The following is a 16,207-nucleotide window of genomic DNA, read 5'->3' as shown; positions in this document are numbered from 1 at the left end:
ACGCTGGAATTTGGAAGGGCTGATGCAGCTGAAGCCTCACTCTGTGAGGCAGAGCTGTCTTCTGGCAGTCTCTTAGCCGTGTTAGAGTGGGAATTAAATCAGTTGGGCAGGAAAAGAGATTGAAATCTCTCCTATTCCTTTCTGACAGAACTTTCAACCCAGCTGACTACGCTGAGCCAACCAGCACGGATGAGAGCTATGGGAATAGCAACACCAACACGTGGAACAACACGGGCAGCTTCGAGCCGGACGATGGCACGAGTAAGTGGGCCACGCTCATCCTGTGTGCGTTGTCTTTGCTGTGAGAGAAACCTTCAGCTTGTAGTTCTAATTACAAAGGCCACCTAAAGCCAGCTGTTAAGGTAACAGTGGAAACTCAGAGCTGGATGTGCCATCAGAGACCTGGGAGCTCTCACCTCGCGTTTGCGTCCTCAGGAAAAGCCTTTTTTTTTTTAACAAACATGCAGGTCCTCCATCTGCTCACCCCCCTGAGAACATTGCTCTGAGCTCAGGGGTTGTGTCACTGTTGGTTTTTTGGGGGCGTTCCCCTTCTGCAGCCATTTCTCACACACAGGCTGCTGTGGGGTGACGCTTTGGCACGGAGCACCGCCAGGTTTTGTTGTGATGCCCTCGGGTGTCTCCTTAACGGTATCCACAGATGTGGGGGCAGCGAGGTGGCGTCACCAGAGTCAAAATTTCACTGGTTGTCTTTTTTCTTTTCTTTTCTTTTGTTTCAGGACTTGATTTCATTGGGGGTGAGGGCTCAAATTATCCCCGAAAATTTGACACTGCTCCTGGTACGATACATCCAGGTGCACCGACTGCCCCGGATCCCTTTACTTTATAGCTCTTTTTCCAACCGACTTGAAATATCTGTGGATATGTCGTTCTCCTCTCTTAATTTGTTCACTTTAACGAGTTTTGACGCTTGTTCTGACCGTGCTTTTACTAATGCTGACACCTCAAATGTAAACCGGGAGAGGTTTAACCCTTTCCTCGCGGGTTCATGGAGCTCAGGTGCTGCTCTCAGCACCCACAGCAGTGCTGCGTCCCCAGCGCTGTGACAGAGCCCTCCAGGAGCACTGGGCAGCTCAGCCCCAGCGCTTTGTGATCCTGTGCTGCTCCCACATCTCTGCAGCAGTCTCCCTGCTGCGTTTTGCACGGGTTCAGAATGCTGCTTAGCTCTGCTCAGCTGCCTCAGCGCTTCGCCTCTGCTTACAGCTGGCCCCTGGTGAGCGGTGTTTGGGGGCTGCTTTGGCACACTGCTCTGCCATGCTGCTTTTCTTCTGAGCAGAGCTGCCCTGCGGGTGGTGTGTGCTTTGGGGTGAGCAGGGTGCTGCTCAGTGCCTGGTCATAGAGTCATAGAATGGCCTGGGTTGAAAAGAATCACAATGCTCATCTTTTTTTTCCACCCTCCCTGCTATGTGCAGGGTCGCCAACCATCAACCAGGCTGCCCAGAGCCACATCCAGCCTGGCTTTGAATGCCTCCAAGTCAGGTCAGTCCTGTCCCGCTTTATTTCATGCCTTGTGAAGGCAAGAGAGACCCGTGGGCTGTTCCACTTTGCCTTATGAAGGCTGTTGTGTGGCCAGAAGAAGGCCCCAAACGCATGGGGTGTTTGTCCAGCTCCTCAGACACCGGTCCTGCTGGTGTGGGTGGCAAAGCAGATGCTCCCAGCAGTGCTGCAGCCATTCCTGAGCTCCCAGCCCTTTGGGGGATTTGCTGCTTTGCTCCTGGAAGTTATGAGAGGAAAGGGAAGTGCTGGGGCTCGGAGTGCTTCTGTTGTTCTGAAGCACCTCCAGGTTAACGATTAACTGCCACCAGCAGTGGCTGCTGGCTGTGCCACTCTCGTGCCTTTGTCTGCATTTACGCTGCTTTGAGGTGTGGGGCAGTTGGGGCTCAGACCTCCAACCCTTTGGGGTGGCTGCAGGTGGGGTCTGGGCTGCTCACCTCCCAGCTTAGAAGAGGAGATCTTCTCTTTGGGAAAAGCCTTGAGCTCACAGTGGGATCTCTTGTTTTCCAGCAGTTCTTGCTGCAAACCCGTGAGTGCACCAAGCAGCTGCTTTGCATTGGGGCATATCATCTCTGCTAAACTACTTAAACCCCCTGTGCTGCAAGACAGGACGGTGGAGTTTTGCCTAAAAAACCCCAAAAGATAACACTGATATTTGCAAACCAATATTGATTTTTCCTCTCCTTTTCCTGCCTTGAGCTTAAGGAGGGCAGCTGCTCCTTGAAGGCCTTCTGGGCGGGGCTGAATTTCTTTCTGAACTCCTTGCTGCTTTGCTTTTTCTCTTATTTCCCCCCAAAGTGAGCAAAAAGCAGAGCCCTGTGCTGCACTGCTTGCTGCATTGGGAAACTGATGATCTGGGTGTGAGCAGCACAAAGCTCAGCTCCCCAACACCCCTCTGCGTCCTCTGCTGATTGCTGTCAGCCCCTCCTGCTGCCTCAGTGTGGGGAGGAATGGGCTGTGTGCCCCGAGGCTCCCAGCAGCCAAAGGAGCTGTGTTCTGTCCACATCTGTATCTCTAAATCCAACTTAAAATCAATCCAGGAAGGTTTCTTGCATCACTTCAGTGCTGATTTGGAGCTCTGAACTCCCCGCCGGTAGATAAGCGGTTGTTTTGGCCCCGTGACTGAAATGTGAATGGGAAAACCATTCTCTCCCCAAAATCCCAAATCCCACGTGCTGTTGGTGTGCCAGCAGGGCCTCTCAGCTGAAGGGGCTGATGGCAGCTCTGTCCTTGAGTGCCTCCAGGTACCCCACTCTGGTGCTGTGCTCTCCCCTGCTGGCGCTGCCCTGGGTGGTTTGGCACAGGATTTGTGGGTGATGGAAAGTGCTCCCACTCTCCTCATTCCAAATTCTGAGTTGCCTGATGGGTTTGGGATCCCCCATGTAAAATTCAGCGTATGGAGCTTAACTTGTGGTGGGTGAGAGGGACTGAACACGCAGGAGATACAGCCGGGCAAAGCTTTTCCCTTCTGTGAATCTTGCTCTCTTGCAGATGCTGCTGTAATGGATCGTGTCTGAAATCTTGTGCTTTACTCTTTGATGCTTTAAGCTGCTGCCTTTGGCCATTTCTCTGAAATTGGCACGTTTTCCTTTCCTTAAACAAACGTTTTGGTGCAACGAGGCTTCAGCTCTTTGTGGGGGAAGGAAAGCAAGCTGAGCCCCGGAACGGTTCTGTTGCTCTGTGCTGTGGGAGACCAAAGCCTGGTGGGAAACCTTACCTGGAGGAGCTCTGTCAGAGCTGCTGGGATCGCAGCTGCTCGTGGGTGCTGCTGCAGGAGGGGGTCAGGAGAAGGGGCAGAGGGGCTTCCTTGCTGAGCTCCTTGTCCCACTGGGTGCTGGGCTGTGTGCGCTGCCCTCCCCGCTGGCTCAGGGTCCCTTTGGTTCCGCTTAGCCTCACCGTATGGGAACCTGCCCCTAAGCCTGGGGTTGGGATCGGCTGCTTTGACTTCTGGTTGGCAAATAAAGTCCTCTCAGCTGCTTGCCAAGCCCCCCCGGTGCTTCCCTGGCTCTTGGAAGAGCTTTGCTGTACGTCTGACTTGTCTGCCTTTTGTTCCCCCTTAGGTGCATGGAGGGCTGCGACGGAGGAGTGGGGCACTGAGGACTGGAATGAAGATGTAGGTACCCTCCAACCCTCCCCTGCACGCCTGTGTGCTGGCAGGTGCTGCCCTGTCTGTGCACAGCGAGAGGAGCAGCACGGATTGCTTCTCTGCAAGCTGCAGGCAGAGCCCAGGGTGGGCTCCCAGCGCCGGGAGCTGTGATGAATGAGTAAATGTTGCTGCATCTGAGATGCAAAACTCGGGCAGCTTCTGTGTTCCATCAGGTCTCTGCTGGAGGAGAGGCTTCAGAGCCTTTTTGCCTTCGGCCTGTGTGATCTCTCAGCAGTTCCTCACTGCTGCGATTGTTTCTGAACTCGTGCAGTTTGTCTGCTGGCACCTCCTCACCTCAGTTCAGGTGGCACCTGTGGCTGAGCCCAGAGCCTCATTAATCTTTCCTTTTGTTTGCTTTTGACAAGCATTATCTTCTCTTCCACAATGCGAAGAGATCCTTTGCTCTCTGGTCCCATCACCCAAATGATTGCTGGAAGGCAAACCAAAGTCCAAAGCTTTTTTCCTTTGGCTCTTCCAGCAGTGTTTGCACCCACCTGCGTGGTGGCATTTCCAAATCAATGCTGTGCACCCTCACTGCAAAGCACAGAAGACCCCAGCAGTTCTGATGGGTTTGTGAACTGCAGGAAACGTGCAGAAGGATTTCTTCCTGGCTGGAGAAACAACAAATAACGCGAGGGCTGATTCTGATGGGAGCCAAATGTTGGAGGGGATCAGACGCTCAATTCCTTGAGTTGTTTGTGGCTGTTTGTCTCCAACACCTGTGTGCTTCTTGTGCAGTCCTGACGTGCTGGTCTGACTCGGGATTCTTTTTCCCTCTCTTCTCTTTCAGCTGTCTGAGACAAAGATCTTCACTGCATCCAACGTGTCTTCAGTGCCTCTGCCTACAGAGAACGTGACAATCACAGCTGGGCAGAGGTGATGGCTCAAGGCAATACCATGACATGCATAAGAGGCACACGAGTCCCACCCCAACCAAAGCCCTGCCAGCTAGATAGAAAGCAGCTCTGAATTAGTTAACGCAGACTGAAACGTAGAGGTTGAGTAAGGAGGTTTTGGGCCCATGTTCTGGCTTGGTTCTTCACTGGTTCTTCAGATTTTGGGTTTTTTTTTTCCCCAGTGTTTGAAGTGTGGGTTCTGTGAATGTAGATAGGATGCTGCCAGGCTTTGTCCCTTTGAGGCTGCTGATGTCGGCTGTGTAAAGTCCTGCAGATTTGTTGGATGTGTGAAATGAGAATCGTGGGGTTGGAGGTAGACCTGCTGTTGTAAAAGCGAGCGACACGGGAGCTCCTGCTCACCTCAGTGGGTTCTCTTCTTTCTTCATCCAGAATCGACCTTGCAGTGCTGCTAGGAAAGACACCCTCTTCCATGGAGAATGAGTCAACAAACCTGGAGTCCTCCCAGGCCCCTTCCTTGGCACAGCCTCTGGTGTTCAGCAATTCCAAGCAGAGTGCCATGTCCCAGCCGGCCTCTGGGAACTCCTTCTCTCACCACAGCATGGTAAGGGGACAGCAGTGCCTTCCAGGACGTTCTGCGTGTTTGGGGAGGTGGGAAATAGCAGCCTGGCACCTCCTTGCTGCAGTCCTCTGGGATGACTTGCTGGTCAGCTGGAGATAAAGGCAGAGATCCCAGTGCTTAATGCTTGGGATCGTTTCTGCCCTCTTGCCTTTGTCGGGCTTGAAAATGGGACAGTTTGAGGAGTGGGATGACAGGGATGAAGTCTCCCCGGTGGTGAGGAGCAGCAGGGTGTTGAGACCCACCTGTCCTGAGCCAAATTCCCAGACAGAGGAGGCGCTGACTTTGTTGTTTCCATGCTGCGATTGCAGGTGAGCATGCTGGGGAAAGGGTTTGGAGACGTCGGGGAGGCCAAAGGCAGCAGCACCACGGGCTCACAGTTCCTGGAGCAGTTCAAGACGGCCCAGGCTCTGGCCCAGCTGGCAGCTCAGCACAGCCAGCCAGGCAGCAGCACTGCTGCCTCCACCTGGGACATGGGATCGGCCACACAGACCTCATCCCTCGTGCAGTACGGTAAGGGAAGCAGCTCTGCAAAGTTCTGTGAGCAGCAGCGCGAGGATCAGATCTTAAAGCAGTTTGACCATTTGCCCCTCAGGTTCACAACCGAGCTGAGTTCAGCTGGAGAAATGTCGGGCACCTTTAGTGCTGGGCGTAGAGCTGTGTGACAGGAGGTCTGCCAGCAGGCACCTGCACTGAAAGGTTCTGAATACAAACACTTGTCAGTGCCACCTCACTGCTGATCTGATGCATCTTTCAAAGGAATGTGATTCTGGTGGCCATTGGATGCCAAGAAGTAACTCTACCTCTGGGCTGGCACGAAGGAGTAAAGGCTGATTAAGAGAAGCTCCTGCTTCTTAGATGAGATGCTGAGCCCTGCTGCAGCTGAGCACCGTGCACTTTTATTTCTTGCTGTAGCGAAATGGCTCTGGTTCAAATCTAAGCTGAATTAAAAATTGAGCCTGTCCTGGCTGCAGTCGGTGTTGGCAGCTCCTGGTCTCTCCAGACAAGGAGCCACAGAGGAGAGCAGCAGGCAGAATAGGAGTTGTGTATTGATACACTGCAGTTGTGCAGGGCTGGGGGTGGGCAGCCCAGGCAGCAGCATTGCTCGTGGGGGAAGGAGCAGGCAGTGAGCACGGGAGGGGAAGGAAGCAGCACCAAACCTGTGCCAGGCAGGCACGCAGTGCCTCCCTGCAGGAGGATGGAGGAGTTCTGCTTTCTGAACTTGCTTTGTCCCAGAGGTGGTGGAATGAACTCAGGGAAGGAGGGGCTTAAAGAGCTCAGTGTGATGCTGGTGAAAGTATGGAGGTGGGAGTGGGGATGCAGGGATTCTCTGCTCCCTGATGTTAGGAGGCCCCAGCAGGCAGCGTGCGCAGTGCTTCTATTTTTCAACGTCAGACCGTGCTTTACTTCTAAAGAAATTAATCCTAATTTGGTGTTTTCTCCTCTCTGGTAGATCTCAAGAACCCAACAGACTCCTCTGTGCACAGTCCCTTTGCCAAGAGGCAGGCCTTCACGTCCACTTCCACGATGATAGAGGTGTTCATGCAGGAGAAGCAGCCTGTGGTGACAGCCTCCACCACCGTGCCGGCACCGCCGTCTTCGCCGCTGCCCAGCAAAGCCAACCCCGTTCCCCAAATGTCCCCGGGCTCCTCTGACAACCAGTCCTCCAGTCCCCAGCCTGCACAGCAGAAGCTGAAACAGCAAAAGAAAAAAGCATCGTTAACATCAAAGGTGCAGAGCCCTTCCTGGTGTTCGATTGCTTGTTTCTGGGGTGACGGGGGAGGGCTCAGCCTTCCAGGGTGGCAAAGAGAAACTGGGAGGATGTGAGCTTTGGATGGGGGATGCTAATGTCATTTTGTGTGCTGCTCTCGGGGAGTGATTGAGCATCTCCGTTCTCCCCTTGCCTTGCAGATTCCTGCCCTGGCGGTGGAGATGCCTGGCTCAGCAGATATCTCAGGGTTAAACCTGCAGTTTGGGGCATTACAGTTTGGTTCAGAGCCTGTTCTCGCCGAGTACGAATCGACGCCCACGACGAGCGCTGCTGTCAGCCAACCTCAGAGCAGCCTGTACACCAGCACTGCTAGGTGAGCACCCCGGGGAGGGAAATGGGGGCATCCCAGCTTCGGGAGCTCACCTGCAGGCTTGGAGCTATGCTGCATACTAGTAGACCCTTTCTGACTCTGTCCGTAGTCGCAAAGGGGGGACAACGTATGCAACAGCAAAGCGCGAGTTGCCAGCAGGCTGTTCTGGGCAGCTCTGTGACTGATCAGCCTCTGGTGCTTGTACAAAAAGCAAATGTTTCCTGCTGCAGTTAATTCTGCTGGGAATCCTGCATGGAATCCCCAGCGCAGCTGCTCCTTGCTCCTGGCAAGCAGGATCTGTGCTCCCCTGGCATGGGGGCGTAGGGCAGTTTGTGTATCTGCAGACAGGGATAGAATGCCAGTCCTATTTTCTTTTGGGCTGGGTCACTCCTTGAGTGCTGGGACCTGAGTGGTGACAGCCTGTGGCACTTAGAGCAGAGCAGTGTGGGGTGGGGCTGCAGCTCGGAGCATCTCTTCTCTGGGTTTGCTTCTGTGCTTGGTTTGTTTGGCAGCTCTGTGTGCCCCCTCCGTGGTCCCTGGGGCTCTTTGCCCCGAAGATGTGAAATGGAGGAACCTGCAGTTTGTGTCAGCAGCTTTTACAGCAGGGCTGTAAGGAGGAAAACGACCTTTTTTTTGTTTTTGTTTTTTGTTCTTTCTAGTGAATCTTCATCCACAATTTCGTCCAATCAAAGCCAGGAGTCTGGTTACCAGAGCGGCACAATACAGACAGCAACATTTACCTCCCAGAACAGCGCTCAGGGACCACTGTATGAACAGAGATCCACCCAGACGAGGCGATACCCAAATTCCATCTCCTCCTCGCCCCAGAAAGACCTAACCCAGGCCAAGGTAGGAAGACAGCTTCGCTCACCCTTTGTGCTGAGTAAGTGTGTGTGTGAAGTGCTGCCTCAGGGGGAGCAGAGCGCTCAAGCAAGCGTTCTGTGCAACTCCAGCTCACCACGTGGCTCGTGGCCACGCTGAGCTCCTGCTGACTGTACCAGAGCCCTCACTTTGTTGCTCACCTGGGACAGGGCCAGCGGGATTAACGGGGGTTGAGTTGATTGCTGGCCACATTTCATGTCATGAATGAACCCTGCTGCAGGGTGACGTCCAGGCTGAGGCTTTAGTTTGATCTTGCGTTTGATTCTTGCATGCTGCACAAGATTCGGTAACATCCACTTTGGTAGTGTGCCTCTTTCACAGCTGAGGGAGGGAGGGTGGGCAGGGATTGACCCTGGATTGCCTCTGGGAATGAGCAGCTGCAGTGCTTAACTCTGCTTTTCTTCCTCAGAATGGTTTCAGTTCCGTACAACCCACGCCATTACAAAGCACGCAGGCTGTTGAAGGTAAGAGTCTGGCAGTGCTGTGGGTGTCCTGAGCCACTCAAACTGCTTTTGTATTTGCTTTGGGTGAACAGCTTCATCTGGAATTAATAGCAAGGCCTTTCTGTGCTGGACTAATTGTTGCTACTTGTGCTATTTGCGTACCTTGAAATGTTCAGCTTTCTGCTGATAGTTCCACAAAATCATTTGTGAGTCACTCGTAATATCTTCACCCTGATCACAATAATTTACTCTGTGAGAGGCGCCTCGTTTGTAGGGCTTGAAGCTCTTTTGCAGCGACCCTGTGGTGGTTTTGGGGCGAAGTGAGATGTAGAACACAATACTCACAAGCATGAAAACGGTTGGCAGCAGCGAGGGAAGCCCCAGCTCTCCCTGCTCCTCTAAATGAGCCCTGGCTGATCCTCACTGCTACACTGCCCTCCGAGAGCTGCTGGAAGCTGCCTCTAACCCAAAGCTCCATGTTCACAGGTGCTACCGGCCCCGCAGTGAAGTCTGATTCCCCTTCTGCTCCCAGCATGACGCCTCTCAATGACGGCGTGTCTGCGGCGTCGCTGCTGAGCACAGCCAGCCAGCATTCGACAGCTCTGAGCAGCCTGAGCCACAGCGAGGAGCTGCCCAGCACCACGGCCGCCCAGCTCAGCAGGTGAGCCCAGGGAAACTGAGATCTGGTAGGCAAAAAGCCCCTCGTGCAGGGGGAGAGGCGTGGAGATGGTCGGTCCTATCCAAAGGTGCTTCCCTGTGGAGGTGGGGGTCCGTCTGGAGCTGCTTGGCTATTGCTGCAGCCCCAACAAACACGTAGATATCCAGACAGATGAGAGGAGGGGCTGTGCTCTGGCAGTTCCTTCCTCTCAGGAAGCAGGCAAGCCCTTTCCTTCAGGGCAGTGCAGGCCTTGTGGGTTTCTTGGCATCTGCTCTGGGATGAACTTCTTCACGCAGTCAGGTGGGAAGGGGATCTGGCCTGGTGCTGCCAGCAGAGGCTTTTGCACCTTGGTTTAACAGCCCTTCTCCTCTTTCTGCAGTACGTTACCCACCCAGCAGAACAGTCTGTCCTCATCCACATCCTCTGGGCGAACATCAACTTCAACTCTTCTGGTGAGTCTGGGTCTGCTGGGGCATTGCACCCCTTTATTTCCACCCGTGCACCTCTGGCTGGAGACCGTCGACCCCCTGCCCACATCAAACATAACAGCAGCTTCACGCCAGCCTGTAGTAGTTCTTAAAAATGCCCCAGAGCTGGAACCAGGTGCTAGAGCAAACTCCCAGCTGATGGAGGAGAGGCACCATTCAAACACGCTGCTGGAGCTCCTGCAGCTGAGCACTGTGCTGTTGGCTTCTGCAGCAGAATAAACCTCCCTGCTGCGAGCGTGGTGTTCAGCCCTGCTGCTCCCAGCAGGCACGTGTTGGGGCACAGCTGCCTGAGTTTGGAAGCCTTCTGGGTTGGCTGCTCTCAGATCTCTGGCCTGAAGCCAGATGCAGAGCAGGTTTGGTTTCCTCGTAGCCTGCAGCGGCCGGGTTCACTGCAGGCTCTTGGGAGTTGTGTGTGTGTGTGTGCAGGCAGAGCAGTGCAGTGTGTGTGTGTGTATATGCATTTTTGCATGTGTGTTTTATGTAATCAAGCCTTCCATTTTTCTTAAGCTGGTCAGTTCCTTTGTTTCGTCCCCTAATTGTTTCCCCCATCTGGTGTTGACACCACTTGAGCATCGGTAATTTATGTGGAGATATAAAATCTCATGCTACTAAAAATTACGTTAGGAATCCAGAAGAAAAATCAGCATATGGCTGAATAACTTGTAAATAAACACTGAACAACATTTTAAAATGCATTTTTTCTCTTTTTTTTTTTTTTTTTTCATCGTGAGGAAATATATTTTCCTCGGTGCTTTGCATCAGCTGCATCCTGCAACGTTTCTGCAGCCGCTTACGTCAGCCTGGTCCAGTAACTCTTCCTTTCCTTCCCCAGCACACGAGTGTGGAGAGTGAAGCCAGCCTCCATTCTTCTGCTAGCACTTTCTCCACCTCCTCCAGCACGGTGTCGGCTGCCCCACCGGTCATAAGCGTTTCATCCAGCCTCAGCAGCGTCAGCAGCCTGGGCCTCAGCCTCAGCAGCAACTCCACGGTGACGGCCTCCACTCGCAGCTCCGTGGCGACGACATCAGGTGCTTCCCCCGATGCTGAACGGAGGGAGGCTCAAAGGAACAGTTTCTGCTGTTTGGCTCTGCTGTTTGACGTTCCCTTTCTTTACCTTTTGCAGGAAAAGCCCCTCCCAACCTCCCTCCTGGAGTCCCACCGTTGTTGCCTAACCCGTACATCATGGCTCCAGGATTGCTACATGCCTACCCGGTGAGTGGGACCTCCTGCACTCTGTTCTTCCTGACTCCAGCTGGCAGGGAGAGATTTAACCTGGTTCGCTGCATGACCAGAAACTGGTAGCATCAGGACTGAAGAGTTTGGAGCTGCTGTTTTTCCATCGCAGCTTTTAGGGAGCGGCCCTTTGGACAGAGGTTAATGGAAGTCTGTCGTCAGTGTAGGGTGACGAATGTCAAACGTAACAAGGGAAGCAATGCCACAAAGTCTGGGGTGGTGTCACAGCTTTCTTCTGAAGGTGAAGATTTGGGTGTTGCAGTTGCTTCTGGAAGAGAACTGTTGGATGCCTCTGCAGTCTGAAGCAGTGCTGCCAGACACTGGTGCTCTCTTCCTCCCAGCAGCTCAGAGAAGCTCTCGGCTGTGCCAGCCTTGCAGCAGTGACCGCTGGCTGCCTCATCCTTGATAATGGCTGATCTTCTGCTTCCAGCTTTATCTGAGCGTTGGGTGTCGAGTAGATAAATGACTTTATCTGCTCTGTGTCTCTAATGTCACCTCCTGCTCTTTTTTCTAGCCACAGGTGTATGGATATGATGACCTGCAAATGCTCCAGACGAGATTCCCATTGGTGAGTGCTGAAGGCCTGGGAGCTGAAGGGTCTCCCCTCTTTGGCAGGAGGGCAATGGATCACTCCTTTGTGTGATTCCTTTTTTTTTTTTTTTTTTAATTCCTTTGGGAATTAACAGCAGTAGTTTGTGCTGTTGTATCGGTGGCTGTGGGGCTAAGGAGCTGCAGCAAGCAGAGCTGTTCTGCCCAACAGCAGAGTGAGAAGCTGTTGTAGAGCTTGCCTCTGATCCTGGAAAGAGGCAGTAACTGAACATTTGAGGCTGGTTTTTATTTAGAAAGTAGGACGCTGTCCCTTGTGGTGGGGAAAGCACAGGCCGTTCAGGAATTGCACACCAGTAGACCTTGTCTGGTTGTTCCTGTAGCCAGATGAGGGGGATGGTGCATGCAAGAAAAACCTGGGGATGTGCAGGCTGAGGTCAGCCTCAGTGTGACTGATTGAACTGCCGTACTCTGACACATGTGGTGCCTGGAATCCCTGCTTTTCAAAACACAGCTGCTTTGCATCTTCAAACAGAGCTTATAAAACTTCTCTTTTATCCTTCAGGATTATTACAGCATCCCATTCCCCACGCCCACCACCCCACTGACTGGAAGAGATGGCAGCCTGAGCAGCAATCCGTACTCTGGTAGGGGAGCGGGGCAGTGAGCAGCAGTTGCTCTGAATTTCTGTGTGCTTAAGGAATCGTTGGTGTGGTGGATCCTCTCCTTTTCCAGCACTGCTTTCCCCCCCTGCTTCAGCAGGAGCTCTTCTGTGCAGAAGTGCTTTGGCCCGGCACGCTGGGGCTGAAATCCCAAGCTCAGAGTTCAGCACCGCTGCATGCATAATTTGCCAACTTAACATTGGTGATAATTAACGTCTGTGGCTACCCCAGCCTTGCCTTTGAGCTGGGACGGAGCTGAGAAATTCACTGCCTTACTGTGTGAGCTCTGAATGGGGAGAGTGTTTGCACGGGAGAGCCAAGCAGGTGCTCCCAAAGAGGAGCAGAGGGGGGACAGCCTCGGCCCCACTGCCAGCATGGGATGGGGAGAGGAAGCGATGCTTCCGAGTGCTCCCTGTGGGCTGCTGGACCTCTGCAGCGTTTGGGTCAGTGCCACCAGGCAAGAGAGAGGGAGGTGAGAGCTCTGCTTGTAGAAAGGGGCCATTCACACACCCTCAGCTGGAGGATGGTTGGCTCTGCTCCTCGGCGGGAGCTGCTTGCTGGTAGGGTGGGGTGTAGGACAGGACCCCCCCGCTACTGTGACTGGGGGCTGTGTTTGGGGGTGACCTGGATGCACAGAGGGAGCCCAGGACTTGCTGCAGCACCCAGCAGTTGGTGGTGGGCTTCGTGCAGGCAGTGCTCAGCACGCAGCTCAGCTCCTCGGTCCCGCAGCGGTGTAAGGGCAGCAGTAGGCAGAGCAGCTGTCACTTCACACAGGGGCTGAGGGCTCCAACTGTGCTGCTTCTGCTTTTGCACAGGGGTTGGTTCAGTGCTGGTGGCGATGCTGCATCGCCTGTGGGCTGAGCTGGAGTGCAGGATTTGGTTCCTCAGCTTCCTTCCCTCTCTGCTGCAGGTGACTTAACAAAATTCGGCCGAGGCGACGCCTCCTCCCCTGCTCCTGCAACGACTTTGGCACAGCCTCAGCAGAGCCAGACCCAAACCCACCACACCACGCAGCAGACGTTCCTGAACCCAGCGCTGCCTCCTGGCTACAGTTACACCAGTCTGCCGTACTACACAGGGGTACCAGGGCTCCCCAGCACCTTCCAGTACGGGCCCGCCGTGTTCCCTGTGAGTTCCCTTGAGGCAGGGCGTGGGGTTTGGCTCAGGGAACAGCGCAGTGCAACCTCTTCTCACTCTGCCCCTCTCCTTTCCTTAGGTTGCTCCTACCTCTTCCAAGCAGCATGGTGTGAATGTCAGCGTCAACGCATCAGCAACCCCTTTCCAGCAGCCCAGTGGCTACGGCTCTCATGGATACAGCGCTGGTAAGAGACCTGCAGGGCATCCTGCTCCTCAGCAGGCTTGGTTTTCTTTTTTTTGACAGCTTGTTGGCCATCTCACTGGCTGTGCACGTGGCTCTGGGGCCTTCACTCACTTCACCTCTGAATTTATTCCTTTATTGCCTGTATTGGTTGGTTGTTCATGGGAACGTGTTTGGCTCCTTGGCGTGGCGTTGAGAGGAAAGAAGAGGAGACCTGTAGCAGCAAACCTGCTGCGTGCCTTGGGTCTCACTGCTCAGCGTTGGGCTGGTTGTGAAGGGCCTGCTTTGGTTCTGCCTTGATGATGGCCTTTAGATTCCAGCTGTGCCTCTTTTCACTGCATTGGAGCCCTTTGGACCTCCTTTTCTCTTTGCTATGATACCTCAGCTCTGCAGCAGGTCGCCTGATGTAACTTACAAAGAAAGCAGTACTCGAGTCGGGTCGCCTGCCTGTTTTGTGGCTGAGGAGCTCACAGCCCTTCCTGCTGGGGTTGATTTCATCGCCTTCCTGCTCTTCAAGTTACTCTTTTCTGGGCTTTTCTGGGTGGCACCAGGCCCCTAAATTTGTTTCTGGAAGCTTCCAGAAGCTGCTGTTATCCACAGCAAGAGAATTTGTGCTTGTACAAGCACGCTGCAGCTCCTCGGGTCGTGTCTCCAAACCTCACCTGACTTCCAGGCCTCTCTTTGACCCTCAGTGCTGTTGAGCCCTGACACTCCTGTTTCCTTCTGCCAGGTGTATCTGTGACATCCAGTAACACAGGCGTGCCGGACATCTCGGGCTCTGTCTACTCCAAAACTCAGGTGGGTGCCGTGCTGGCTGTGTGCTGCTTTGCTGGGGAAACAGGATGGGGAACTTGGCCTCCATCGTGAGGAGGGGTCTGGTCTGTCCTTGGAGCAGCTGGCCAGGGAGAAGGGAAACACGTGGCCCTTCGCAAATTTAAAGCAACTCTGAGCCAAGGGGGGAGGGTGGTGGTTGGAGCATCGCTCTGTGGCAGACACTGGGCTGTGATTTGCGTGGGTAAGGGGCGTGGGGTTTTTCAGCCCGGTGCTCCACCCTCACTCTGCTCACCTCCCCTCAGCAATCCTTCGAGAAGCAGGGATTTCACACTGGAACCCCGGCAGCCTCCTTCAACCTGCCTTCAGCGCTGGGCAGCGGCGGCCCCATCAACCCCGCGACGGCAGCCGCGTACCCCCCGACCCCCTTCATGCACATCCTCACCCCGCATCAGCAGCCCCATTCGCAGATCCTCCACCACCACCTGCAGCAGGACGGGCAGGTAAGCCCCCCCCAAGACCCCCGGGGGTCTCCGTACCCCTCAATGGGGCATCTCTAGGGCTCTGGCTCCCCCCGGCCCCCCCCTCTCCCTCCCTCCCTCACGCCCCGCAGCGGACACACGCGGTGACACGCACATGCACATACACACAGGGCCGATGAGGACGAGGTGAGGAAGGCCCGGGGTGCGCTCCGCTGGGGGGTACTCGGCACAGCCCCTTGCAGCCGGGCTGTACCAGGTACGGTCGGGTAGTGCCCCTGCACGCAGACACACGCCTGGTCCATCCTGACCTCCCGGTCCTCGGAGTGGCGGCTCCGCAGGCCGGCAGAACTCCTCTCCACAGCCACGACCCCGCCGTAGCTTGCAGGTCTAACCGTGGATTTCTATTGTCATAGTTTGTCCCTTTATTTTTACATATCCTGGTACTGCAACAGCTTCCATATTTGCAGATGATACTGTGCTGCCAACGCCAGCAGGAAGATCAGGTAATGAACCTCTCTGATGATAATGCATTGCACTTGCCCTGGGGTCTCTCCCCGCCCCTAAGGCCCCCCAGGCTCACGTAGCCCCCTCCTTCTCCCCGTGGCCCCGCCAGGCCCGCAGTCAGGATGTGCACACACACACAGCCGCGCGCACAGACAACACACACTCCGTGCTCAACCCCTTCCCCCTCTCTCCCCCTCCCCGCTGCCCCCTGTGCTGATTGGGGGTGGCCGGCGGTGCAGCACCGCGCTCTGCAGCCCCACGGGGACAGCGGTGTCACCCAGCAGAGCTGCTGGGATGGGACCCCGGGGACGAGCTCGGCGCCCGCTCCCCCTGCTAACCCTCCTCCTCTGCTCCTTGCCCCCCTCCCCGCAGAGCGGCTCCGGGCAGCGCAGCCAAGGCAGCTCCATCCCCCAGAAATCCCAGGCCAACAAGTCTGCCTACAACAGCTACAGCTGGGGCACCAACTGAGCAGGGTGGCCCCCACCCACCAGTTGCTTACGACAAGAACCCCACGAAGACAAGAACCCCACGAAGCGACGCCGACTGATGTGGGAGGAGGAGGAGGAGAAGAAACCCCCAGGGCAGCGCCGGCCCCGGGCAGGGCAGGGCGGGCGGCTCCGCGTTGTCTGTTTTCAGCCACCTTTCCTGTTGTATGTAATATAGAATTTGTATTTTTTCTTTTATTTTTTTTTTTTTCTCTCCCCTCCCCTTCTTCTCTCTCTCTGCATTCAGACTCTGACCCGTTTGCCGTAGGGGCCTTTTTTGGTTTGTACTCCTTCCCCCCCCCTCCCTCCTTCCCCCCCCCCCCCATCCCCGCTCCTCCCGCTGCCCCTCGGACCCAAAGGAGTGGAAGCTGCGCGCCGCCTACAGCAAACCCCTTATATTAGGAATAAGAGCAGTAATTGATATGAACAGCATTGTAAGATGAATTAGTTGAAGTGTTTTTTTTGTACCGTGTTCTAAATTTAATGGATAAATGTGTCTTGTATATAAAAACAAAAACCCCAA

At 54.7% G+C, this 16,207-nt stretch overlaps 1 protein-coding gene across 9 annotated transcripts in view; it reads left to right on the top strand.

Moving 5' to 3' along the window:
- The window catches only part of UBAP2L (ubiquitin associated protein 2 like), a 23,661-nt gene extending 7,454 nt beyond the window's left edge, over positions 1–16,207 (top strand). The window contains exons 8-29 of one of the 9 annotated variants that reach the window (XM_085210005.1): positions 149–261; positions 738–755; positions 3,573–3,625; positions 4,449–4,534; positions 4,945–5,116; positions 5,443–5,644; positions 6,585–6,862; positions 7,043–7,215; positions 7,872–8,061; positions 8,504–8,558; positions 9,024–9,198; positions 9,575–9,647; positions 10,516–10,711; positions 10,807–10,895; positions 11,431–11,484; positions 12,028–12,109; positions 13,035–13,252; positions 13,341–13,446; positions 14,173–14,240; positions 14,519–14,716; positions 15,148–15,198; positions 15,572–16,207. In XM_085210005.1, the coding sequence (XP_085066131.1) occupies positions 149–261; positions 738–755; positions 3,573–3,625; positions 4,449–4,534; positions 4,945–5,116; positions 5,443–5,644; positions 6,585–6,862; positions 7,043–7,215; positions 7,872–8,061; positions 8,504–8,558; positions 9,024–9,198; positions 9,575–9,647; positions 10,516–10,711; positions 10,807–10,895; positions 11,431–11,484; positions 12,028–12,109; positions 13,035–13,252; positions 13,341–13,446; positions 14,173–14,240; positions 14,519–14,716; positions 15,148–15,198; positions 15,572–15,667 (2,746 nt within the window). In that variant the 3' untranslated portion in view covers positions 15,668–16,207. Of the gene's footprint in view, positions 1–148; positions 262–737; positions 813–3,572; positions 3,626–4,448; positions 4,535–4,944; positions 5,117–5,442; positions 5,645–6,584; positions 6,863–7,042; positions 7,216–7,871; positions 8,062–8,503; positions 8,559–9,023; positions 9,199–9,574; positions 9,648–10,515; positions 10,712–10,806; positions 10,896–11,430; positions 11,485–12,027; positions 12,110–13,034; positions 13,253–13,340; positions 13,447–14,172; positions 14,241–14,518; positions 14,717–14,865; positions 14,890–15,147; positions 15,199–15,571 lie in introns of those variants that run through there. The other 8 variants (XM_085210001.1, XM_085210002.1, XM_085210000.1 and 5 more) reach the window with 8 other exon arrangements.

Source organism: Meleagris gallopavo, chromosome 27 (genome assembly GCF_905368555.1).
Source record: "Meleagris gallopavo chromosome 27, MGAL_WU_HG_1.1, whole genome shotgun sequence".
Classification (NCBI taxonomy): domain Eukaryota; kingdom Metazoa; phylum Chordata; class Aves; order Galliformes; family Phasianidae; genus Meleagris; species Meleagris gallopavo.
The sequence above is the reverse complement of the archived record's forward strand: the minus strand, read 5'-3'. Positions and strand labels throughout refer to the sequence as shown.